Source organism: Salvelinus alpinus, chromosome 9 (genome assembly GCF_045679555.1).
Source record: "Salvelinus alpinus chromosome 9, SLU_Salpinus.1, whole genome shotgun sequence".
NCBI lineage: Eukaryota > Metazoa > Chordata > Actinopteri > Salmoniformes > Salmonidae > Salvelinus > Salvelinus alpinus.
The window spans coordinates 82,928,300-82,955,131 of record NC_092094.1 but is presented as its reverse complement, the minus strand read 5'-3'; the positions used below and the strand labels follow the sequence as shown (position 1 = coordinate 82,955,131).

The 26,832-nt window shown below is 41.8% G+C and overlaps 2 protein-coding genes and 1 pseudogene across 3 annotated transcripts in view; 2 read left to right on the top strand and 1 right to left on the bottom strand.

The window, feature by feature from the left end:
• LOC139530774 (KATNB1-like protein 1) overlaps nt 1-4,311 on the top strand; it is a 75,029-nt gene extending 70,718 nt beyond the window's left edge. Inside the window, exons 1-10 of one of the 2 annotated variants that reach the window (XM_071327459.1) lie at nt 906-1,029; nt 1,682-1,808; nt 1,970-2,007; nt 2,500-2,767; nt 2,900-3,015; nt 3,106-3,156; nt 3,244-3,339; nt 3,420-3,518; nt 3,628-3,721; nt 3,820-4,311. In XM_071327459.1, the coding sequence (XP_071183560.1) occupies nt 1,689-1,808; nt 1,970-2,007; nt 2,500-2,767; nt 2,900-3,015; nt 3,106-3,156; nt 3,244-3,339; nt 3,420-3,518; nt 3,628-3,721; nt 3,820-3,852 (915 nt within the window). In that variant the 5' untranslated portion in view covers nt 906-1,029; nt 1,682-1,688 and the 3' untranslated portion in view covers nt 3,853-4,311. Of the gene's footprint in view, nt 1-905; nt 1,030-1,681; nt 1,809-1,969; nt 2,008-2,499; nt 2,768-2,899; nt 3,016-3,105; nt 3,157-3,243; nt 3,340-3,419; nt 3,519-3,627; nt 3,722-3,819 lie in introns of those variants that run through there. The other variant, XM_071327458.1, reaches the window with a different exon arrangement.
• A 2,603-nt stretch (nt 4,312-6,914) lies between these two features.
• LOC139530999 (fibrinogen-like protein 1-like protein) lies at nt 6,915-10,654 on the top strand (annotated as a pseudogene).
• A 461-nt stretch (nt 10,655-11,115) lies between these two features.
• On the bottom strand, nt 11,116-26,127 carry LOC139530773 (muscarinic acetylcholine receptor M5-like). The gene is made up of 2 exons (XM_071327457.1): nt 25,418-26,127; nt 11,116-14,359 (listed from the first exon to the last, which is right to left on the bottom strand). Exon 2 carries the CDS (start codon nt 14,267-14,269, stop codon nt 12,686-12,688), a length of 1,584 nt encoding a protein of 527 aa, XP_071183558.1. The 5' UTR covers nt 14,270-14,359; nt 25,418-26,127; the 3' UTR covers nt 11,116-12,685.
• Nucleotides 26,128-26,832: the final 705 nt, after the last annotated feature.

Below are 26,832 nucleotides of genomic sequence, written 5' to 3'. Positions count from 1 at the left end.
AGTGCTAGTGTTTTATACAGTAGTGCTAGTGCACTATATAGTAGTGCTAGTGCACTATATAGTAGTGCTAGTGTATTATACAGTAGTGCTAGTGTTTTATACAGTAGTGCTAGTGTATTATACAGTAGTGCTAGTGTATTATACAGTAGTGCTAGTGTATTATACAGTAGTGCTAGTGTTTTATACAGTAGTGCTAGTGTTTTATACAGTAGTGCTAGTGCACTATATAGTAGTGCTAGTGTTTTATACAGTAGTGCTAGTGTTTTATACAGTAGTGCTAGTGTTTTATATAGTAGTGCTAGTGTATTATACAGTAGTGCTAGTGTTTTATACAGTAGTGCTAGTGTTTTATACAGTAGTGTTAGAGCACTGCACAGTCAGTCAATCAGTCAGTGTGTCTCTGATAAGGAAATCAGAATCAGTCTACCAAACTGATGAAACAGCAGCCTGTGGAGTTGACTGTGGAGTCAGCAAATGCAGTGTGGCAAGGCATGATGAGTCAATAAAAGCAGATGATGTTGGTTGTGATTGTTGATGTGTGCTTGTGATTGTTGATGTGTTCTCATTTAAAGGACAATCCATTCACTTTGAGTTAATATATTCTTGCATTGGCTTTCTAACTGATGAGAACTGTATCACTTTGTGATTGCCTCCATACAATTATACAAGCAGCCTTAACGTTCTATTAAAATAGTATTTTAGAGTGAAGCAGTGAAAGATCCAATTCACTACGAGAATAGGATGAACCTAAAAGTTCCCAAAAATAGATAACTCATTCATTCTGTATTTAAAGCAGTTAATATTTACATTTTGAATTGGAACGCACTAAGCATGTTGAACACTAGGGGGTGCACAACAATAGTCCAGTATTCCTATTGTACATTGAGTGCATTTATGAATCCCCAACCGTGTGGTCATTGTTGAGAAAAGTAACAGGGGCTCCGGTTGGGTTAAGAAACCAAGGCGAACGGATAGCAAAACCAGCCTTGTGAAATCAGAAAATCTTAGAAGGTCTATCAACACTGACAGGTAGGTGATTGCAGCTACAGCAAGCTAGCTATTACAATAGGTTAGTTCGAGGAAGTTTTAGTTATCTAACAAGCAACGTTAATTGAGCTCATCTGTAGCTATCCTTTCACATTACTGCTGTCTCGAGCTCTCTTGCTGCAAATGTTAAAACTACAATGCCGGTTTTACTGGCTGATAACTTTAAGAGAGATATGTATCGTGACAATGGTAAACTGACATTAGCTTCCTATAAATTGAAATGTGCAACATAACCAAAAGTGGCACTAAACATAGCTAGCCAAACTTGCTCTCCTTTTCTGGCTACATCATTATTACAAAATAATAAACAACGTGCCCGCGAGGAATTGTGGGTATACCACGTTTACCCACTTGCATGGTGTAGCTAGTACACATTCTTTCCCTATGCAAACATAGGCCCAAAGAAAGACCTGGGAATAATTTTGCCTCTTAATGTATCTCTGACTTTTTTAAGTGTATGTTCAATGTGATGTAATTCAGGTTCTCGCTAGGCTGTCAACCCTTCAAACAGTTGTTCTTATACAGACAGCTGTACATTCTCTCTCTCTGGATATTCCCATACCATTTACAGAGCTTTGTGTTTGTGTGAGAAGTTTTGATGTATATTGATTGCAATGTGTTCTTTACCCCCCAGGATATTGATGATGGACTCGGGGGAGCCAGAGGAGCATGATAGTGACGAGGGAGAATATCAAAGCCTTGAAGAGCAGGACATGGTCCAGTACAGAGTATGCTACTCTCATCCAAAGTACACCAAGGAGGTAAGTCTCGGCAAGGAGGGGTTATGATTCTTCTTAATTGCAGTCTATTATATTACTGGAACAATACATTATAGACATTATAGAACTGTATCAACAATGTTTTGGTAACACCTCCATACAATTCATTGAAATTGATTTTGTAATATGTCTTTACCTTTTAGTTGGATTTCTGTAAAAAGGAAAACGTTAAGAAGAAGAGGTAGGTTTTTTGCCATTTCAAAAGTACGGGTTTAAAGGGACAATCTGCCATTGCTACGTTCGTCTTTGTATGTATAAATTAATGATACCTATGGACTCTTGAAGAATATAACTTTTTTTTGCCTCATGAGCTTAGTTCAACTATTTTACCCTATCAGAACCAAATATAAGCTTGTCTTACTCCAATGTTTGTAAACAAAGAAAATGTAACAAACACTATATAGCCTCAAAACATAGTTATAACTATAATTTTGATATCATGAAAGGTCAGTCATTGTATCCGTAGCTCTATGAATTTGAGAGTGGTTACATTTCTCCAGCCCCATCCTGCTTTTTACCAAAACAGGGGCGGGGGGTATTGTTCAACTGCTGATTGCCACTAATGAAATCTTCAACTGGAACAACGTACACACCTTTTTTCATTGTTTCATATAATTTATGATTGAGTGTAGTATTTCTGAGTATTCAGCCATATTTCTGTTTCATACTGTAGATGTCCAGCAGGTCGTTCAGGGAACAACCCTGGGAGACAGAAGCGGGTTGTGTCGTGTAAGAGGAAGACCCACCATCTCAATATCTGTCGAAGGAAGCAGCCAGCCACATGGAAAACTTATGATGTGGCCAACAAGGAGAACGAAATGGCCTGTGTGCAGGACATGGAAGAGATATTCTATATGGACCCATGGGAGTTTCCACTCACTGCCCCCCATCCTAACAAGACTGATGAGGCTGGTTCAAAAAACAGTGACTACTTCACAGAGGTGTGAAATATCAGTAGTGTATTATATTTGTCTAATGTCTTTGGGGTGGGTTGTCTGTTTATCTTATCATCGTGATATGCTTGTTGTCACAAATATTTGAATGTATTCCACCACCGCTCTGCTGTTTTTCAGTTGTCAAAAGACCACAACACAATGACAGAGGTGCTCTTTGGAAGAAATCTGAGACTGAGTGTAGCTTTGACCCTGTGGCAAAGAAATGTTGGAGAACTGCTTACGTATTTTTTAAGGTACAGTAGAACTTGTCAAGATTGAAATATCTGAGGCTTTATTGACACAAAGTTGTGATTCTATAATAGCAAAGCTATTTTCTCCTTCAGGATCCAAGACACTGGTGTGTTTGTTGATTTTCTTCCAGTGATAACAAAAAGGTACATTTCTCAGTTGATTTTAAGGGGTAAAAAGCAATGATTACAATTGAAGTTTCATGACATTTATTTTCTATCTTTCACCGATAGCCTTGATGGTGAGTCAGAGTCACCCAGCGTTTCCATTGGGTGTTGTGTTGACCTTTTCCCCCTAGTGAAAAAAGTCCTCACTACTCCATATGAAGAGTGAGTACCACTGTTAATGACACACTTTTCATTACAAATTCTTGAAAATCCAACTAAACTAATCCCATGTTGTCTTGCAGGCACCTGGTAGCTGGTTTACGATTGGTACAATCAGTATTAAGACATTGGTGGCCAGAGCTCTCAGCAAGTGGAGGAACTGACACGCAATCTATGGATGGGTTTGTTTACTTAACATGCTGACTAGAAGCTATGGAGATGTGTATTCTTTGTGGAGCAGGCACGCCCCATGTGTAACTAAAACTTCTCTGTTTTTAATGATCATTGCAGAAATATCGAAGTGTTCAAACAGCAGCTAAAGGAGTTTTGGAACCAGGAGCCTCATTTGAGTTCAGTTCCAGGAAGTGCAGGTGAAATAGCAAAGGTGGGTTCTAATTTACGGTTCATGGTCATTTGAATATATCTAAGACAAGTGCAAATAGTGTTAGTGAAATTTCTGTCATCTTCGTTCTTGTTTTCTAGGTTATAGACTATTACCTGTTACAATTGCCCTGATCGCAATGGTGGCCCATGCCAAGCTCCAGTCCAGTCCTGATGACATGTCGTTGTAAAGTTGGAAACCACATAAGAACACAATAGACTTGTGACACAATGATCTGCACTACTTGACTTTTGATGTGGGGAAAAGCATTAGCAAATTAATTTGAGGGCTCCTAAACAGTGCCCAAAGAGTGCCTGCTGTAGAGTGCCAGAGAGCCACTCCAGACAATGATTGTGCCTTGTTATTTTTTAAGAATTTTAATTACAATTTGAGATGACCAACCCTTGTCCACAATTGCTAACATGACTTAACCTCACTAAATTTCATAGGTATGAAATTAATTCAAAGGATGAAAGTGAGTGCAATTGATTGGTTACAGTAGAGAACCAATTTAAGTTGTGTTGGATGAATTAAAATGGTACTTGAAATTGTTTTATTGTAAATTAATAAATTATTTTTAAATGAAAATGCCAGTAATGTTGTGTGAAACCTTTGTGTTCAGCCAGGCAGTGGTGTTTCAGAGTGGAATGGTTGGCTGTTGGTTTATGGAGTCGGAGAGAAAGGGTAGAGAGAGGGGGTACACTGAGTGGTGAGAGAGAAGAGGTGAGTCTCAGTGGGAGCATGTGTTGGCCAGTGCCGACAGCTCCAGAGTGACTGCCAGCCGGGCAGCAGTACAGCACAATTAGTTATTAGCACCCGCCACTGCCCCGAAAGCAAAGCTGAAGTTCTCATGTATTTTTAGTCAGGCTATACTGAAATACTCCAAGCCCTAGTTAGAGCCGATAACTAGGGCTGAGAGTGTAACTACGTTTTTATTTGTCAGGTCACAAATATTACTTCCCCTATTCATAAGGTACTTGTATGTGTTGTCTTAGTGCAGAGGTCCTCCAAAATAATGAAGAAATGTGTTTCAATTGTGAGAGCAAAATTGCAAGATTACGTTATAATACTTTTATTGCATCAAATGGTTGTTTTATTCAACAGAATAGAGTATTCTTAACTATTGTATGTGTGTTCTACTGAGGATGGGCCTCTGGGAGATAACACTGACAGGAGATCTACGATGTCTTTTGGGTGATAAAACCTAAAGAGCATTCCAGAGCATGAGTTAATGTTTCTGTTCTATACCGTACCAGAGAGAGATGGTTCCAGTTTGGAGTCGGAGGGCGAGACACTGGTCTGTACAATGAAAACTGTTGACACAGCAGATACTGTCTGCTATGTATTATAGGTATCTTTCATACAAATCTTAACCTTGTGACCCAAGGTTGAAAGGGGTGTATCTTGGCTATAAAAGACCTTTGTACTTTTGTCTCGGGGCTCTCAAGGAATCATCAGAGATGGTGATTCGTCGACCAGCCATCGCTATTTCAAAGCTCTCACTAATAAAGATTCCATTTAAGTATAACTCTGACTTGTGTGATACGTTTGTCTCTCCTCATTTGATAATACAAAAATGAACCACCACACAATTCACTGTATATTTAATCATCATGAAGATAAGTTAGAGTACAGAGTACGACCCTGTACGACCCTGCCTCACACAGGAAGCGGCGCAGGTCCTAATCCAGGCACTTGTCATCTCCCGTCTGGATTACTGCAACTCGCTGTTGGCTGGGCTCCCTGCCTGTGCGATTAAACCCCTACAACTCATCCAGAACGCCGCAGCCCGTCTGGTGTTCAACCTTCCCAAGTTCTCTCACGTCACCCCGCTCCTCCGCTCTCTCCACTGGCTTCCAGTTGAAGCCCGCATCCGCTACAAGACCATGGTGCTTGCCTACGGAGCTGTGAGGGGAACGGCACCTCCGTACCTTCAGGCTCTGATCAGGCCCTACACCCAAACAAGGGCACTGCGTTCATCCACCTCTGGCCTGCTCGCCTCCCTACCTCTGAGGAAGTACAGCTCCCGCTCAGCCCAGTCAAAACTGTTCGCTGCTCTGGCACCCCAATGGTGGAACAAACTCCCCCACGACGCCAGGTCAGCGGAATCAATCACCACCTTCCGGAGACACCTGAAACCCCACCTCTTTAAGGAATACCTAGGATAGGATAAAGTAATCCTTCTAACCCCCCCCCCCCCCCTTAGTGTTAGATGCACTATTGTAAAGTGGTTGTTCCACTGGACATCATAAGGTGAATGCACCAACTTGTAAGTCGCTCTGGATAAGAGCGTCTGCTAAATGACTTAAATGTAAATGTAAATGTAAGTTGTTTAGGCCTTATCATTATGGTGCTTTGTTCAGGCCTTATCATTATGGTGCTTTGTTCAGGTCTTATCATTATGGTGCTTTGTTCAGGCCTTATCATTATGGTGCTTTTTTCATGCCTTATCATTATGGTGCTTTGTTCAGGCCTTATCATTATGGTGCTTTGTTTAGGACGTATCATTATGGTGCTTTGTTTAGGCCTTATCATTATGGTGCTTTGTTTAGGACTTATCATTATGGTGCTTTGTTTAGGCCTTATCATTATGGTGCTTTGTTTAGGCCTTATCATTATGGTGCTTTGTTTAGGCATTATCATTATGGTGCTTTGTTTAGGCCTTATCATTATGGTGCTTTGTTTAGGCCTTATCATTATGGTGCTTTGTTTAGGCCTTATCATTATGGTGCTTTGTTTAGGACGTATCATTATGGTGCTTTGTTCAGGCCTTATCATTATGGTGCTTTGTTCAGGCCTTATCATTATGGTGCTTTGTTCAGGCCTTATCATTATGGTGCTTTGTTTAGGCCTTAGCATTATGGTGCTTTGTTTAGGCCTTATCATTATGGTGCTTTGTTTAGGCCTTATTATTATGGTGCTTTGTTTAGGCCTTATCATTATGGTGCTTTGTTAAGGCCTTATCATTATGGTGCTTTGTTAAGGCCTTATCATTATGGTGCTTTGTTAAGGCCTTATCATTATGGTGCTTTGTTTAGGACTTATCATTATGGTGCTTTGTTTAGGACTTATCATTATGGTGCTTTGTTTAGGACTTTATAGTTGAAGATCATCTATCTTTGTAATTCTTTAAAAAAAAACACAAATAGCTCTAAAATACCTCTTTGCATAACAAGTGGAAACAGGAGGTGTGGGGATGGGGAAACAAATTTACGGTATGTGTGTGATTAATGGTCAATTTTAAAAGATGTTTTGTTTGTTGTTCCACTTGATCAACTAAAACAAACTGACGTTGCAACACCAAGACAAAGGTTACAATCTCTACTTCCCAAGAGTGGAGGAAGTGTTTGGAAGGTTAGATATGAGGTAACCATCCCACTTGACACAGATAAGTAAAGGCTGGCTTTAACCCTTGGTGTTTCCTATTGTGACATGAAGGAAGCTTAGGCTGAAGTCCAGTCGTGACTGGCCTGTAGAGGCTGTGTGGAAAGGACTCCATCTCCGTGGACTATGGGTCTATGGTTGGCAGCCTGATTAGCCTTATTTGCCCTCTCTCTCTACCTTTCTCTCTCTGTTTAGTGCTATCAAAGTACAGTGTACTGTATGTTTGACAGCTGATAGTCTCAGAGCTCAGCACACACAGGCAGTGGTGCAGTAACAGTGAAGATAAGGGTGTTCATCCGTTACAGTTCAGTACGTTTCATTGTTACTAAAGTAGGATTTCTAGTAATTGTATGCAGTTGTGCTATGAACTGTGACAGGAGTAGAATTACATATTTTTGTCCATGTATGAAAATTGATCATTATCTCTTGAATGAGTGTAGTAAAATTGTTTGAGAAATTATGGATTGCCACTCGGTGAATCCACATGTCTGTGCACCATGAAGGAACATCCAGTTAGAAGAGTTGTGGGACATGGACAGTGGCATTAGCAGCAGCACTGGTGATCAGTCTGATGGGAGTACACACTGAATCCCTGGTAGCTGAAAGCACACATCTCCTGACCTCTGAAGAGCACAAGGTGGTCCTCAACCAGGGAATTAATGGTATGGACATTCATGTAATGTCATTACTAACAAAATGTAGAGATGGATTCTACAGTGAAACGTGTGGCTGTATCTGTAGCAGACTTGGGTTCAAATATGTGTATTTGATTATTTGATGTTTAAATACATCTGTGTATTTGAATATTTTCAAATAATGTGGCCTAAATCAACTACAGCTATTGGAAGTATTTGAATGTACTTGTAATGCGTCTGTGTGTAGCTGGTGTAGATGAGTCAGGCGCAGGACAGCAGATATGAGTAATGTACGCAATTTTACTCAACAATAATCACAATACACGTCAAATAAATCCAAGGCCACAATAACGGACCGGAATACAATAAACAATCACTCACAAACAAACAGGGGGGAACAGAGGGTTAAATAATGAACAAGTAATTGGGGGATTGAAACCAGGTGTGTAAGACAAGGACAAAACAAATGGAAAATGAAAATGGATGGATCGGCGATGGCTAGAAGGCCGGTGACGTCGACCGACGAACGCCGCAAGAACAAGGAGAGGGACCGACTTCGGCGGAAGTCGTGACAGTACTTTAAAAAATATTCTATAAAAAGCCTAATATTTTAAAATATTTTCAAATACTTACTTCCAAGTACATTATTTTAAATACCGAACAGACCTGGGTTGAAATGCATGGGAGTATTTATGTGTAAAATGTGTAGAATGTTATTTAAATTATTCACTGCTGTAATGGCTGCCAAAGGTACTTCCACCAAGTATTAACTCTGGGGTGTGAAGACTTACGCAATCAAGACATCTTTGTTATTTTATTGTAAATTAATTTAGAACATTTTCTCTAACTTTCTTTCACTTTGAATATGTGGAGTAGGTTTTGTAGATCTATAGGGGAAAAAATTCCATCCTTTAATTGTCCATCCTTTAATCCTTTTATTTAGATATATCTTTAAGGCAGCAAAATGTGAAGACTGTGCAAGGGGTGAATAGACTTTCACTAGGCACTGTACAGCATTTTGCAACAAAAAAAAAACTTTTTAATACACATCTTAAATCTATGAATAAGGCATCTGAACAGTACTATTTTACACTCACACAAGAAGGCAATCATAAGCAATCATTTCTGATGAAAAAACACCAACATGAAAAATGTGTGTATATAGCGTTTTGGAACTGTGTTTTTCCAAATACATTCCTACACTACTTGTGTTTAAAAAATAATAATAATAAAATACTTACTTCCAAATACCTTAAATAGTCTGATCTGTAGTTGTCATGTAGCATTTCAGGGGGATTTAATTTGGGCTTCAAATTGTATTGATTGAGAAGGGCTTTACTTCTCTGATGATGTAGAATGAGAAGCCCTACTGTATGTGTGGGCTATGTGGGGTCATTTTAAGTCTCATATCTTTGCTGATAGACAAACAAGTTTGTTTTGAGTCTCCATTATTCTGGAGGTAGTTCAAATGCCAAAGTCTAGACCGAATGACTTATTGACCCTTCTGCATCATCGTTTCTATACACGTTTCACATTTGTTATCTGCTAATAAGAGCATTAGTGTATCGTTGTGACACACTTTTGTCATACTAAACAGCTGAGAAATTATGTTAGGGCATCAATGTTTGATGAACACGTTGAAATCCCATGGATTAGTCCATCGCTGAAAAGACAGGGAGTGGCAGGTTAAATGGATACTTCGGGATTTTGTCAATGAAGCCCCTTATCTACTTCCTCAGAATCAGATGAACTGGTGGATACAATTTTTATGTTTCTGAGTCTGCATCCTGTATGAAGAAAGTTAGAGGTAGTTTCGCGTGCCAATGCTAATTAGGATTCGCACAATGTCTGGAAGTCTATGGTATCTACTAGCATGCTAGCAGTTGCCATAGACTTCCAGTCATTGCGCAAACACTAGTTAGCAACTTCCTTCAAACTGCATGCAGAGACATACAAATCCACCAGTTCATCTGAGTCTGGGGAAGTAGATAAAGGGCTTAATTTCCAAAATCCTGAAGTATCCCTTTAATCATCATCATAGTACCTTGAATAGGTGTAAGTAATGCTTAGAAAAAACAATCCAGATTATCTGCTTTGATTTACTCAGCTTGACCTCATGTTACCCATCAACTCTTTGTGTGATCTAAGTACTGTGGGTGTTAATTCAGTTAGTTGCTATTTCACCCTGCAGAGTACCCCAGATACTGTTATGAGATGTTGATGGGTTCAGGGGTTCAGGCCAGAGATGGAATGTACCTGATTCAGCCTGGTGACTACCCCATCCTGGCCTACTGCGCCATTCAAGAGGGTAGTTGGACCGTAGTACAGCACATCACGGTTAACAGCAGCGTGGACTTCAATCGCACCTGTGTCGAATACAAGCAGGGTTCCTAACTGGTGACCACTGGCTGGGGAACGAACGCCTCCACCACCTCCCCCAAGGGCCTGGACGCTACAAGCTATGCGTCAAGCTAGTGAACAAAGATTGCCATCACCAAGATGGGCGAGTATGTCCTTTTTATGGTGGAGGAAGAGCGGTCTGGGTTCAGGCTGCATCTTGGTCTGTTCCAGGGCTCTGCCTTAGACGCTCTCACCCAAGACACAGAGAACTACCTGCATGACAACCGATAGGTTTACCACCATGGACCGAGACAACGACAACTACTTCCAGAACTGTGCCGAACTGAAGTTTTGGGGTGTGGCGGGAGGGTGCTGGAGGTACGACGCCTGTGCCGGAGCCAACCTAAACCGCAGGAACGTCATCTACTGGCAGAAGGACTGCAACAAGGAGCACCTGTGTAAGTACGCCTGGATGATGGTAAAACCCTCGGACACAGTGATGGTGGTCCGCACTGGGGACTGTACGAAGGATGAACTGTGAGTGTTGTCTGGAGATTAGGTTGATCAATATCATAGGTGTCACACCCTGATCTGTTTCACCTGTCCTTGTGCTTGTCTCCACCCCCCTCCAGGTGTCGCCCGTCTTCCCCATTATCCCCTGTGTATTTATACCTTTGTTTTCTGTCTGTCTGTTGCCAGTTCGTCTTGTTTGTTCAAGCCAACCAGAGGTTTGTCTCAGCTACTGTTTTTCCCTAGTCTCTCTTTTTCTCGTCCTACTGGTTTTTGACCTTTGCCTATCCTGACCCTGTACCTGACCACTGCCTGTCTCTGACCCTGAGCCTGCCTGCCGTCCTGTACCTTGGCCTCTGCTCTGGATTATTGACCGCTGCCTGCCTTGACCTGTCGTTTGCCTGCCCCTGTGGTTACAATAAACATTGTTACTTCACACAGTCTGCACTTGGGTCTTACCTTGATTCCTGATAATATGTGGTTGTACTTATGCAGTGGTTCTCAAAACATTGTTTACGTAATAGAGACAATAGTTCAACACCTTTAATTCAGAAATACACAGAGACAAAAATACTGTAAAATACTTGTCACACATTTTTTTTAAGTAATAAAAAAATCAATCGTTATTTTGGGGATTTCATACACGTAAGTTTCCTCCTCGACCTTCCCCCCCAAAATTGCAAGTGCAGTTTTTTTGTAGTCTAAATGATCACCGATACAAAACATTTTGTGGTCATGATATCATAGCTTATTATACGTGTAATACAACATTTGCAGTATTTTTATTCACTCACCCAATATCACTGAACGAATAACCTATGTATGTGTTGGTTGTTGGTAGAAAAACCAATATGTACTGAATCAAATAAGATTATATACAGTAAGTTTACAGTAGATTTTCTTATGATCAATTGCAAGTAGTACTATCAATGGGTAGATGAGAATGATAAAGTCCAATACGGAATGACCAAAACAAAGGCCTGTATCCTGAGGACAAATGGACGTTAAACAGATTGTTATGAATACATGACACAGAACAGTGCATGAATCAAACCCTGCTCTCCCCCTGAATGTAAATGTGTAGAGAGCTGTCACTGTGCTAAGTGACTTATAGTGACCCTGGGCAGATGAAATCACATAAGATTTCATCCTTGGGTGTTAACCGCCAAACAAAGAGGTACCCACTATAATTGATTAAAGGCTAATTCTTATCTGAACTTGATGACCTCACAATGACTTGGGTGCAGTGAGATCAGGGAGAAAAAAAAAACCTGTACACCAAAAAAAGTATATATACCACCATCCAAAAGGGCACTTGGCGAGTGGGAGGGCAAAGGGGCAGGTGGGATGGCACAGGTAGACCTATCTGTGCACTTGCCTGGTCAGGTGTATACTTTATGTAGAAGTGTCCAATGAACTATAATATAAAATCACATTTTATGAAATTTATGTGCACTTTAAAGCTGCTGAGTCGATAATAAAAGTAATAGTTATTTAGAAGAATTTGATACTGAAACCTCAGCATTTACTTTAATCAAATCTCTTCCCCTGTGTTTCTGTGCTGTCTGGCTTCATTTGGACTGTATGTGTTTGTGCTTGTGGAAAGATTGGCTGTTGAAGGTTTTATTGTTTGTATCTGACTAAAGTGAATGCCACACGTGAACAAGGCTTTGATGAGTGTACAATCGTTTGTTATCCAGCTCGCTTTTAAACCAAGACAAAAACTGCGATAGCCCTTAAAGCAAACACAATGTAGTCTAACATAATACCTATAAAATAATCAGAACATGTTTTTTAAATAAAATAACTCTCACTTTTCTGTGCACGTCGGGTTATTTTTTTTATATTTTCATATTCAATGATGTATTGGTGTAGTGTCAACATTTTCAGCAAAGCACTTTTGTATTTCTTGTGAGCAGTAAGCAAAGTACTGATTAAAGAACAATACCACGAACAAACTAGTCTTGTCTCTAACCTTTGTACATTTGACACACCCTTACCTGTAGGCATAATTCAAGTACCAAACAGAAATATATCCATGTGTATCTGAGTCATATAGTCTTCATACTTGCTCCTCTGGAAAGACAGAGTGAATGGCTCAAGTTAGTTTGCTGCTCACTACAGGGTTTTGCCCGTACCAGTAGAGTTTCTCTTCCACTCTCTTCTTCTTCCACTGACAGAGCAGCAGCATGCGAAAGGTCTTCTGAAAGGTCTTGTTGCAGAGCGCGTAGCACATGGGGTTGACTGTGCTGTTGACATAGCATAGCCAGTAGCCCAGGTGCCAGAGAGACACAGGGATACAATCAGAGCAGAAGGTGGAGATGAGCACCATGATGTTGTATGGTGTCCACGTCAGGATAAAGGCCAGCAAGATGGCACTGAGAGTCTGAGCAGCCTTCCTCTCCTTGATCAGCACCATCCTCTTCCTCTTGGTCAGCTGGATCTTCAGAGTTGCATCTATTGGCTTGCAGGAAGTGGTGGAGGGTGGGGCACTCATGGAGTCTGCTGAGGAGAAAGATGATGGGACCATGTTGGTGTCCCCATTCTTGCTCTGCTGGGCACCGCTGGTAGTGTCTTTGGGAACTGGTTTAAACTTGTATGACACACACTTCTTGCTCTTACGGGAGTTGGTCTTGGGAGGCGTGTGGAAGAAGTTGTCCTCGTAACTGCTGAGCTGCTCATTCTCACAGCCATCTGCACCTGTGCTCGGCCCACATGACTGGTTCCGGTAGGTGGGCTGGAAGACCCCCGGGGACACGGGCTGCTCCTCGTCCTCAGAGGAGGCATAGCTGTTGAAGGTGGTCAGCTGGTCGCTCTTGGACCACTCGTCGTTGGTGGCAGCGGCTGATTTGGCTGCGTGGCTCCTGTTGGAGGAGGACCAGGAGGCCTGGGTTCTGTCCCGGGAGGCAGAGCTGAGCTGGTTGCAGTTGAAGCAGGATCTGATTATGGTTTTCTGGGGCTTGGTGGTACCAGCGTCTGTGGAACTGTTGATGCCCTGGAGCTCAGCGAGGTCCTTTGTGCGACGCTCCGTCTCCTTGTAGATCCGACAGTAGAGGATGGTCATGATCGACACAGGGATGTAAAACGCAGCAATGGCTGTCCCAAATGTTATCACTGGCTCAGAGAAGAACTGGATCTGACACTGCCTCTCAGGGACTGTCCTTTTCCCCACAAAATACTGCCAACACAGTATGGGAGGGGCCCAAAGGATGAGCGACACCAGCCAGGCCATGCCTATCATGACCCCAGCCCGTTTGGGGGTGCGCTTGGCTCTATAGGTCAGAGGTCGGGTGATAGAGAAGTACCGGTCAAAACTGATGACCAGCAGGTTCATCACTGACGCATTACTGGCCACGTAGTCCAAAGCCAACCAGAGGTCACAGGCGATACTCCCCAGTGCCCAGTATCCCATCAGTATGTAGGAGGTGTAGAGGTTCATAGAGAACACACCTATAATGAGGTCAGCTACAGCCAAACTCAGCAGGTAGTAGTTGTTGACTGTCTTCAGCTGGCTGTTTACCTTAAATGACAGCATCACTAGGATGTTGCCCACTATCGTAATCAGGCTCACGATGGCCGACACAGTTGCTATGGTTATGACCTCCCATAGACTGTGTGTGGCAAGGTGGATGTCGGTCGCGTTGCCAATTATAGATGAGTTCTGTATTCCTTCACCTTCCATGTTGTTTCTCTCAAGTTGTCCTTATTGTGGTATCAGTGGTATGACTATGAGAGAGTAGTCTGTCGGGTGCGCCATCTTGAGTAGGATATCCTGAAAAGAAGAAATAATAAAGTGAGTTAATAAAATAACAAATGCAGTTTATAGGTGATCTCCTGATGCAATCTCAAAACTCCATGTAAATGTACAACGAGTAGTGCCATAAGAGCCACTAGCCACTAGATGGCAGTAATAATCAACAATCATCAGCATGTGAGTTAGTGTGTAGGGCACCAATGGTGCCAACACTGGCCAAAGATGGGGACCATGCACCTTGAAAAAACACTCAGTAAGACTGTTTAGGACCTCAATATAATTAACATGTGATAATAGCACCTACATGTAGTATGCATGTTCGTGCTGTGTCATATAAAAGTGTATGATTACTGCCAAAAAAAAGCTAATGTCGAACAATGTCATATATGAATGCATGTCTGAACATGTTAGGGCCATTAGGTCATATAAGCACTTACGTATCCTTTGCTCTAGTTCTTGTTAATTCATCTAGTATATATGCATAGGTGGCTGTATTGAGGTCTATTACAGACAGCTTGTTACAGTACAGAGGTACATCAGCAGACAACAAGGCTTCACAGATGAGCACATTGTTCATTTTAAGCAGTCTAGCCAAACAGCTGTGACACTTGAGATCCAGGTCATTCAAAAATGAGTCCTTTGCTCATTAATATCAGCAAGCATGTTTATTGTCTGTATTAAATGGATTTAGATGTCACAGTATTGTCTCGGTGGCTCTCTGTAACCAGGGAGATGAAGGGATTGCTTCTGGATGACAAAGACTGATATCAGTGGAGCTAGAGGAAATATACTTGAGTTTTGAGGGATCAATCAACTAACAGACAAATGGAGCTGTCATTTCTGTCCCTAGAGCTTGTTTGAATTGTCTAGTGAGATGTAGGTTGTAGCAGGTGTTTGCTCTGCCTCCTGGCTGAGTTCACCCAGCTGAAAGAAGAGCAGCATCCCAGTTCTTAGGTCACTTAGCTTAGAACTCCATGTGTACCGACGGGGATTGATAAAGCACAAATTAACCTGGACATTTGCAGTTTCTCCACACACCTTTATGTGAGATTAATCCACCTCAGATCACTATGGGGATGCTGGGGGTGCTAAATCCCAAAACGTTGGCATATGTCTTTGTTTCAATGTTTCCGTACTGTTATCCTGGCTTCAGTCTCTTCACTATGCTTCTGACTGGGTTGACAGGGTTTTTAAAAGTCATTGATGTCATGGCTTGTGATTAAGTAGATTGAAACTGTGCAACAAACAGACAGGCTACCTGACTTGTCCATTAGTTATTTAGCACTTCTTCTTAGGGATAGCTCCCTTTTTATCCATTTTCGGCTAAAATGACATACCCAAATCTAACTGCCTGTAGCTCAGGCCCTGAAGCAAGGATATGCATATTCCTGGCACCATTTGAAAGGAAACACTTTGAAGTTTGTGGAAATGTGAATTGAATGTAGGAGAATATAACACAATAGATCTGGTAGAATAAAACACAAAGAAAAAAACTACCCTTTTTTCTACCACCATCTTTGAAATGCAACAGAAAGGTCCCACATCTAGCCATCACTCTGGTTGTTCCGATTGTGTCCACAAGATGGCAGCAGTGTATGTGCAAAGTTTCAGACGGATAACTTGAAGTATGAGCAAACTACATGACATTTAGTGTGAAGTCACCCAGGTACATTTGGGCAAATCATGAAGGAGACATTTACATTCACATTACATTTTTTTCTGCAAGAATATCGTCAAATCTGTATACTTGGACTTTGATTGAGCTTTTTCAGTATTAGTAGCCATATTAAAAGTTCAACATTTGCAAACCACCCAGTTTTCATAACTTCATAACTCTCCGTATTCTTATAATTTTTGTCCAAAACGAAAAGGCTTGCTGTCGCACAAGGTTAGCAGCTACATTTTGCGACAGATACAGGGTTTCCCGATACTCCCGTAAAGCCCAGCTCATTGGCTATCTAGCCAATGACCCCGATTGGTGCTTCTTTGACAAAGTTACAGTCGATCAAGTGAAGACCGCCCGCGTCATCGGCGTGCCATGAAGGGGTTGCTCTCTGACCAAATTTGGTGTCTTATAGGATATACTACACCCCTAATGATATAGTGAAGTCTGGTTGCGTTCTAGGATCTCTGAGGAATAAATACGGATGTGATTTGACTGGTTGAAACAATGTTTAGGGTTAGATTTTCACAGATTCCTTTCTTTGCAAATTGAACAAGTGGAAATACAAAATCGATCGTGCATGCTATATGGACCTTTTTAGCATATGAAAAAGGATTTTATCTAACAAAATGACACTTCATGTTATCTCTGGGACCCTTTGGACGATAAATCAGAGCAAGATTTCAGAATGTAAGTACACATTTCACCTTCAGAGGTGAATTTATCAAACCTATTGCGGTGAAAAAAGTTTTTGTTGTCAGCAGCTCTCCTCAAACAATAGCATTGCACTTTTTTTCGCAGTAATAGCTACTGTAAATTGGACAGTGCAGATATATTAACAAGAATTTAAGCTTCAGCCAATATAAGACACTTATATGTACCGACATTTGTTGATTCTCTAAAATCTGCGATTATGACACAAGGCGCTGCATGATTTACAACTGTCCCGTTGACGGGACGCCTATCCTTACGAATAACACTTTTTCTCCAAAGTCACCTACATTTTCTGGCGTGTATGTTATAATGCCTCGATGGGAATTGAACATGCAACCTTGGGACCGGTTCCAACCAATTGGGTTATAACAGTGTCCTAAATCTAGCCCTGGAGACAGGCACTTCAAGAACTCGTTTCAACATTCTGCCTATTTCTTCCTGCCAGGTTATTCAGTTTAATGATGAACTCAGGCATATGTCAATGTAATAGCACCCTTAGAGTCTGTGGGAATGAAATAGTGATTGGAGTGATTGCTATCATTTATTCTGCCCTGTGTTTCTCTGTCACATGAAAGCAATGGTTTTTTTCCTATCATTAATATTTTGTTCTGGACAACACTGCCAGTAGGGAAAGAAAACCACAGCTCTAATGCTGGTGAGATGAAGGAATGGTATGGTTAAAAGAAATGTGAGCAACATGTAGTGTGTCATATTTGATGTATAGGTTTGACTGTGTCTACTACCATGAACATACATCTAATGTGTGATACTGTACATGAAAGTTGGTTGAAGCTTGAAGGTATCTGGATGGTAGCATTTGTAGCATTTGCCATTGCCAACCTGTGCTTATGTTTGAAACCATGCTCCCACTAGCTAGCCTCGCAAGCTGCCTGATCTTGTCGAGCTGACATGGATGCTTGCTACTTGGATATCACAGCGGTAATCAGTCGAAGCCCACTAGCACCTCTGTACAGTATTTCCGTGCTGCCATGAGTCTAAAGTACCCAATGTCCCACGTCATCTGGAGTGCTGCTGGAGAATATCCAACATGGGTAATGTTATTTTCTAGGGCTGGGACAATAATCATATATTCAACAATTATGGACCATAACCGTGAACTAAAAATAATAATCATCAATATTGTCTTATTATATACATTTTAGGAAGGGGGGTATTACACTTTATCTTCAAGTAGATATAGTTTACTCAACAGTAGTTTGTCATTTTTACATGAAGATGGTAAAGTTGGCAGTGCTGGGGAGTAGTTGAACTCAGGGGCACAACCTTCACTGGGGACGGGGGGGACACACATTCTGAAATTGCATTTTTGTCCCAGCCCAGTTTTATCATTGGAATGTGATACAAAAAAAGGCACCGGTGTTCTTTAGGAAAATGCGGACACTTCCGAGCGGTTGGGTAGGCTGTTTGGAGTGTTCATCCGACAGGATTAAAACATATATATGTCTCCCCCACTTCTAAAACCAAAGTTGCACCCCTGTTTGAACTACTACATGTAGTTCAACTAACTTTAACTACATTTTGCAGTAGCTTGGTGGTAGTTGAACTAAATTCAAATCTTGGTGGCTAATCTTCAGTAGTTAATTACTTTATTGCCATGTAGTGGTGTAGCTAAATACAGGAACTACACATAAAAAATATGGCAAGAAGTAGGCAATCATTTCCTTAATTGTTTTCGGCATGGGACCTTCCTAATCCTCACTAGAAACATTGTTTTAGTGCGTTAATAGGCTAAATTAAACCTTCTGTTAACATCTGATTCCAGTGTGATCTGTTCTTGCAATTTGTTATCTATGCTATTTCAGATTTAGATGTGATTTTTATCACGAAGTAGTTTGGATGTAGTGAACTACTTTTTCAAAGTCTCTTTAGTTAAGTCAACTATATTTTTCTTAAGGGTTTCTTTAGTGTAGCATAACTTCTTCCAGTATGAAGTAATTGGTAGCTTGGTAAACTATATTTTCAGAGTAGCTTCCCCAACGCAGAAAGTTGGTAATCATTTTACTAGCAGAACGGCATGTTAGGGAGGAGAAGCTTTTTAGCAAAAGTTCCAAACGGTCAAAATCATACGGTTTTGGGACAGGGGTGTCACCAAAGCTGTGTCGTAAATGCTGTAGCTAATTTTCAAAGATACATTACAAGCTCAAAAAAAATCTACAAAAATCGACATAACCGTCAAAGTCCTATTCTTTTCCAATGTCCATTTTATTGAGAGGGGGTGACAGATGCTCAGTTTAGGGCATCCACCGTACAGTGCCTCGTCCATGATACTTAGGATCAATGGGATCACTCAGTAATAGACACCTGCTTGGTCGATCCCCTTCTCAAAACATCTGCATTATGAGATCTTTGTCCCAAAATGAATGAAACACAGTATTCTTATGGTCTTCAAATACATTTTGAGTCCTGCTGTAAGTTGTAACAATGGAAACATTTACAGTACATGTGTGCAATATCTTGCTGAACTTGCTGTCCCAGTTTTAGATTGGCTGTCTCAGTATAACTATTATGATAGACTACCACCTCCTCCTTTTCTGATCCTGGATATCAGAAGACCTCATCTGTTATCATCTCAGCATTGGTAGATTAATCTATAGTCTCTGTCAGTTCACCTTCCAGTAGTATTTTGACCCTATCGTGACCGATAATAATAATATATGCCATTTAGCAGACACTTTTACCAAAAGTCATGCATGCATATATTTTACGTGCAGGTGGTCCTGGGAATTGAACCCATTATCCTGGCGTTGCAAGCACCATGCTCTACCAACTAAATTACAGTGACCTATCCTTCTAAGTAACTTCTCCACTCATTGGTATTCTGTTGGCACACTGTGGTAGCCTGAGGCCCACACAAATAACATTCCACTCACCACAGGGAGGCTCAGCGAACCCTTGGATCGCCCTTCAGCTTGTTACTGTGACATTTTATCACTCACATAATCGACATCACAGCACTGGAGAGCCCAGGTAGCACTTGGCAGCTGTTTTTTTCTCTGCACTGTCCTTTTAGATTCTGAACTAATCTCTCTTCTTCTCTCTCCCTTTCTGTATTTCTTCTTCAATCTATCGGTCTCTCACGCCGACGCTCTCATTCGCCATGAACTGCTTGCCCCGAAGAAATCCATTTTTTATTTGATCATGAGGCAAAATGGCAAAATCAAGTTCAAAGTAACCTTACTGGCCTCCCTCGACAATGGTACTCTAGGTTGGCACCTCTGTCCATTTTTTACGCCTAACGAATGGGAATATGTGTGCTTGAGGAGTAAGCCCTTGTGTAGTAGACTGAGGGTCTCCAGCAAGAGCTTGTTCTCCTCTTGCAGTAAAAAGGTCTGGAGAGGTAGGCCAGGCCACTCTCTCAGTCAGCTAGTTCCATGCCAGGAAGTGGATTAATTAATTATGACTAGTATGCCCGGACACTTGAGTGACGAGGCGTTCTCGAGATCAGTCTCTGACTCAAAAATGACTCTCATGCTTAAATATACACACATACACACACACACACACACACACACACACACACACACACACTCAGGCAAAAATGCATGCATGTATACAGGTACACACAAACACACAGCACGAGACACTAAATAGTAGGGCCAAAGAAAACCATTGTTCCATTCCACAAATATTTTGTAAGCAATTGAGGAGGAAATGTATGTAGCCTGAGAGAGGCTTGAACAAAGCAAGAACTCACAACTTCCATTTCTCCCCAAAAATGGTGCAAAACATTAGTCATAATGGTCAGACTAACACCAGCAATGATTTCAAAGCTTGGGGACTTCAGCAGCTTGCCAGCTCAATGGACCTACACTAAATCCGGAATTGTAGGGGAAACATCTTCACGCTACTGTATGCGCAGTAAGGCAAGCCCAAACATAGCTCCAGTTTTACTATAAATAATTAATAAATAGTCTGTTTAAGCAATTTTTGGGGGATGTTTGCAGAACAGCAACAAGAGTGATGAATCGTCTGTTATCGTTGTCTTGTTCTGAGGTAAACGCTTTTTAAATGGGGAAAGATGGGGTGGGAAGTAGTGTAGTCTACTCTCTGACATTATGTCAGAGGCAGAAGTGAGATTTGATTTCTATTTCGATCGGACTATCTACAGTATATTTGTACTGTATATTTGTATCCTTTTTAATCATTTGGCTGCCTTCCCTATCTTTGCGTTTTGAGTGTTAGCTCAACTACAATCACAATATAATCTGTAAATTACTTGGATTCTAAGGGCTGCATTCAATCCATAGAGCGAAAGGTCGGCCTTATAGTGCAATCATAATTTAAAGGTTATTTTAGATTGAACTGACATATGCAGCGTCTTTGCCAATGTGGAACATTGCCTTTAAATCACGCTAGCTATAGTGCGGATCTTTGGCGCTACAGATTGAATGCACGCCTAAAGGCTCTATTCAAACAGATCCGCTTTAGCCGACATCTGCATAGTGGTTGTTTTGAAGGTGTCTGAGGTGGAACTGTGTTAGAGCTGTCAAGTCCACAAGTGGCTCCTGGCATTATATCTAAAGTGAACATTGCAATTGGCTGCAAGGAGTCACATTACGAGAACTCCCATGCAGCATTGGTTACAAGTCCAAACACTGGAAGGGGACATGTAATGTACATGTCGATAAGGCTGATAGAAATCCTCATTATTTTGTTTAATGATTTTTAATATGAGCCTAATTATTTCAATATAGCCTACACTTTCTCCTTCTGAACTTCTAACGTGAGTGGGATGGGTGTGCCTTAATGACAGTGATCAAGAGCAGCTGCTCATTGATTTGACAGTTCCAACGCAATTACACCTCCGACACCGCCAAAACATCAGCTATGCGGGTTTTGGCTATCGCCGGTTAACGCTTGATCTGATTCAATCTTGGCCTTCACCTCATTACATTGGTCAGGTGTGCGGTCAGGTGTGTATGAATGAACCGAATCTATGGCACATCTCAGAGGTCCATTCTAAAGAATGACAGGCTCATTACCTGTAGGTCCATTGGCAGTCAGCTACCAGCCCTCTACTGCCATGGTTTCTCTGTCCACTAGTCTCCACATGCGCTGGCACTGACCACTCCTCAGAGTCACGCTGAACCTTTCCCTGCACCCTACTGTGGCTGCATGACTCCAGCCCCGCACTGCAGCACTACTCATGTGTGTGTGCTTGGGTAAAGCTAATAGTGAATGAAGATGAGGATGTGTATGTGTGTGTGGATGAGGTGTGTGTATGTGTGTGTGTGTGTGTGTGTGTGTGTGTGTGTGTGTGTGTGTGTGTGTGTGTGTGTGTGTGTGTGTGTGTGTGTGTGTGTGTGTGTGTGTGTGTGTGTGTGTGTGTGTGTGTGTGTGTGTGAGAGAGAGAGAAAAAGCCAGAGTGTGTGCACGCGTTCTGTGTGCGTGCTCTGGAGAGCGGCCGAAGGCTTTTTGGCACAGTGTATCCCGCATGCCTCTAGTCATTCCTGTGACCCATGCTTAAGATCCCAGCATATCTGGCATTCTAGAGGAGGACCTATGACAGGATTCCCCTGAGGCAGGGTGCAGTGTAGTAGGTAGAGAGGGGGATTATATGAGCAAAGAGACAAATTTCAGGTGGGATGTTGCGACAGTCTTCTTGATTATTGACATTTACTTTGCTCAAGTAAAGCCAGTCCTCTAAAGCTTTCCACATACACTCTTATACACATACACTCTTAGAAAAAAGAGTTCCTAAAGGGTTCTTCGGCTGTCCCCATAGGATAACCCTTTTTTCGTTTCAGGTAGAACGCTTTTTGGTTCAAGGTAGAACTCTTTTGGGAACCCTCTGTGGAAAGGGTTTTACGTGGAACCCAAAAGGGTTCTACCTTGACCCAAAAAGGATTCTTCAAAGGGTTCTCCTATGAGGACAGCCGTATAACCGTTTTAGGTTCTAGATAGCACCTTTTTTTCTAAGAATGTAGCTACTGTTGACATGTTTTTGTCATTAATCTTTTTCACATTTGTTTCAAATCATTCATTTATAGCTATTACTGTATACCCATTATCTATCTCCTAATGTTCAATTGAATTAATTTCAGTGTGTACTATTTTTCCCCTTCAGCACTCCAAGTGTCTCTTTTTCAACTGTGAGGACAAACTTTGTAATTGCATTTCTATTTAGACGAGAGACGCTAAGTCTGATCATTACATTAGTTGTATGATCAGTTTGATGGAGATGACAATAGCGGTCTGTTGATGAGAATACTGACTTTCCCCTGGGGATTTGTTTTTCTATCACCACTGGAACATTGCGTTTCTGCTGCATCTCTACTTATGGTTATTATTGTTTGACTTGAGTCATTTGTGTTATTAACAGCTCTAACAAGGTTCTAAAACTGCAAAAACGTGTGTCTGTGCCCTTAGAGGCTTTTCTGTTGTTTTTATCCCAAGTCCAAAACACGCCAAGTCATTCCAGTTCGAGAATCATGTCTCTACTGTATGTGAGTGCCTGTTTGTGTGTGTGCCAACGTCCTTGGTTTGATTAGGATTTGGGCACACTGATGGGATTATTTGAATGAACCATGCTATTATAAATATCCTCTATGTGTCCTGACTCTCTCTCTCGCTCTCTCACACACACACAGCACGACCTCTGCCAAGGCATGCGTGGAAAGGGCTTATGGACATTGTCAACAAATCCAGGTCAATAACTCAATTTCTCAATATGCTCGCAATTTTGCCTGTATGAAAATGGGTGAAATGTGCTCAGGTGTCGTGGTTGCCAAAAAGTCAGTAGAACTGAAAGGAAAAATACATATGTAAATACTATGAAATCCAATATGAAATACAGTAATACAGGAACCCTATACACTCTCAGAAATAAAGGTTTAGATGTGTTCTTAAAGGGGTACAAACGTCACTGTAATGGTACCCTGTAAGGTACGTCCTTTTAGTTATAGGTACATAATTGTACCCTTGCATACCTTAAAAGAGCCAATAGTGCAGCTAAGGGGATAAGATAGTACAGGTACAAAAATGTACCTTAAGTTCCCATATGTGATGCTCCACTGGACACAAGGGAAACAACAGCTACCACTAAACCAAGCTTGGCAGATGCTTCCTGTTTTGTGGCAACCTATCCCCGAATATTTGATAGCCTTGTGCTTCCCCACATTTCTTTAACGCTCTACCAAGTTAGAGGGCTCTGCAAGGACTCGTTAAAATCACACTCCACTGCTTAATCCTTTTATTTTTTTCAGTCAAAGAGCAGGCCAGGGGATCAAGGAATGGGAGGGTCACATAGGCCCTTTCAATGTAAAAAAAAAAAAATGTTTTAATTGTATTGGGAGGTGGAGGAGTGGAACCTTAGGATAAGAGACAGCCCACTGTGGGTTTTACAGTAACTAGTTCCTCGGGACCATTTGGAGACAATTCCACCATGTACAAAATCCAAATTGAATCTAATAATTTTTCTGTTGACTTGACAAGGTAGCAAGTTCTAGGACTTTAGTGTTGTTCTCCTCATATGCCACAGTTTTTTTTCTACATATGCTCATTCTTAGTCCCGTGCCTCCAGGGAGAAATGAAAGGTATATGAAGAGGAGACACAGGGTAAAAGGAGAAATTGATGGAGGAGAGAAGGCTAATGAGAGGAGAATAAGAAAGCTCAAAAGAGCCAGAGTGATGGGATGGGAAACAGAAGGAGTTAAGGAGGAAGATGAAGAAAACCTAATAATATGGAAAGGGAGGATGAGAAAAAGAAACAGAAGGATACAGAGTGTGAGATAGGTCAGGGATATAGAAAAGGGGATGTATGGGTGGGGGTGCACAGTGGGCTGCCAGTGGATAATAGAGTGATGGATGAAGGGGAAGATTAAAAGTGATGAATGGGGAGGAAAATGTAGTAAATGTATAGAAATGTGACGTGAGAGTAAGGTACAGAGACAGACATTTCTAGAAAGGTGACATGAGAGAGAGGTTTGAAGTTTCCATGAGCTGTCTGTTTATGTCATCCATCAGTGATTTACTGCAGAAACCTAAATGTGCTGCTATTTGATACAGTAACCCTATGAGGCTGTACACTGTAATTCTTTCCCTGTAGCCCCGTTTATACCTGGTGCTAACATGCATCCTTTGACCTGATCTTGTCCACATTCTGATCGTGCCCACATTTTTGGACAGGTGTATTGGTATTTGGTATTTTATTAGGATCCCCATTAGCTGTTGCGAAAATAGCAGCTACTCTTCCTGTAGACGATTAAAATACGCATTGTGATCTGATTGTCATGTGGTCATCCTGACCACCTCTGGAGGTAGTCAGGGACCCATTGTGTCTGGATATCTTTAGCGTAAACAGATCTGGAAAGTGAAACCATTTAAATCCTCATTATCCTGTCCTGTAAAATCATTGACAGGTGTCATACAGGGAATGTGCATACAGGGAATGATCATTAAATCTGGTCACAATGTGAACATAGTGGATGGATAAAAGACACATTTTAAAACCAGGTGTAAACACAAGGCTGAAAATATGGGCACAATCAGAATGTGGACAAGAGAAGGACAGGATAAGGCAGCATTAAATATACATGCTAAGACCTCTCAGACATGCTTGTAGCAGTTTGCGCTCGCCTTTATTGACGTCACACATCTGTGAATATAGAACTTCCAGAAGAATCACTTGTTTTTCTCTAGAGACAACCGAGCAAGCATGAGAACAGACACATACTCACAGTTGACTTTCACCATCCAAGCCCCGTTGCCTTCAGAGTGACAGCAGCTTTGCCTTGATGTGTAAAGATTCTCCCAGTTCATATTGAATCCCTTTGTTTTGCTATGAACTCTCCAGGTAATTTTCAGGGCTGAAAAGTGTTTTCACAACCCTGGGAAAGAGGATGAGGAAGAGGACACAGCTGATAAGAAAGCCCTCTGGATGTATCCCAACATGCTACAGAAGTCCAGATAGATAGATCCCAGAGTGTAGAGTAATAGTAAGACGAGGAACAGAAGGCTTTAGTCATCACCGCTCAAACACTGACAATAGAAGAGATGACATCTCTTCGGAGAGCAAAAATGGACAGGAATCAGTCAACGTAGCAGTTCAATTCAGAAAAGTATCCACAAATTGCATGATATCCTTACTTTGTTATTTGTGAATGAATGAGAGAGAGAAAGGAGAGAACTTTCCCCCTGAATTGCTGTGGGCTGTCTGGTGACGCTCCCTCCCTCTCAGTAAAGTGTGAGCTCAGTCAGTGTCTGTGGCAGAGAGGACAGGAGAGGATGCTGCTGCTGCTGCTGCTGCTGCTGCTGCTGCTGCTGCTGCTGTCATCCCTGACAGACAGATGTAGCTGACGCCAGCTGGGAGGAGAAATTCCCATAGGGCTGAATGGGTCATCATGTTTCGGGACAGTAAGCGTGCAGCCCAGCTGTGGAGCTGAAAAGAGAGGGGGGAGAGAGGGAGGAGGAGGATATCTTAAGGGAGGTGTGGAAGGTTAGCGCATAAGCAAGAGAAGGATTGTGACTGGGAGGAAGGGTGGTGTTGCCGGTTTATCTGCATTTCTGTGAGTACGCAGCACTAACGAGCAGAGCAGAGCTCTCTCATACAGAGTGAGCCCTTTAATTACCCTTAGGGCACAACTATTGTTGCTCCTCAAAGAGCAACAGGGAGACAAAGCCCAGGTTATCAGCCCTGATTGGTGTCTGTGCATTTGAACAGCTTTGGGTGAGTAGCGCCTATCACAGACTCCATCTGTAGCTTTCTGTGCCTCTGCACAAATCACGCTGCTTTTCCCCTTTTCACAGGCAGCGTTGACCTGGCCTGGCCAGATAAGGATGCTGCTGAGGCTACAACGTTTCTCCATAGGATCTTTGTGTCTGTGTGCTCCTGCCTGGCTGCCGTGCGGAGAATAATTTGTTTGGCATTATTAGGAGGGAACGGCTGTGACCAGGGTTTTATTAGACTAAACCCCTTGTGTCTTTCTAATCCTGGTGAAGGGTGCTGATCTGTCCCATGCGGCCCCACTAAATCCCCAGGGGAATTTCACTGAGATATGACAAGTACATTCAAGAAGGACACAGAGATATCAGTACAGCACGTAGAATATACTGTACATTTTCCTATGTGAACTGAATTAGGTCCTAGTGCTAT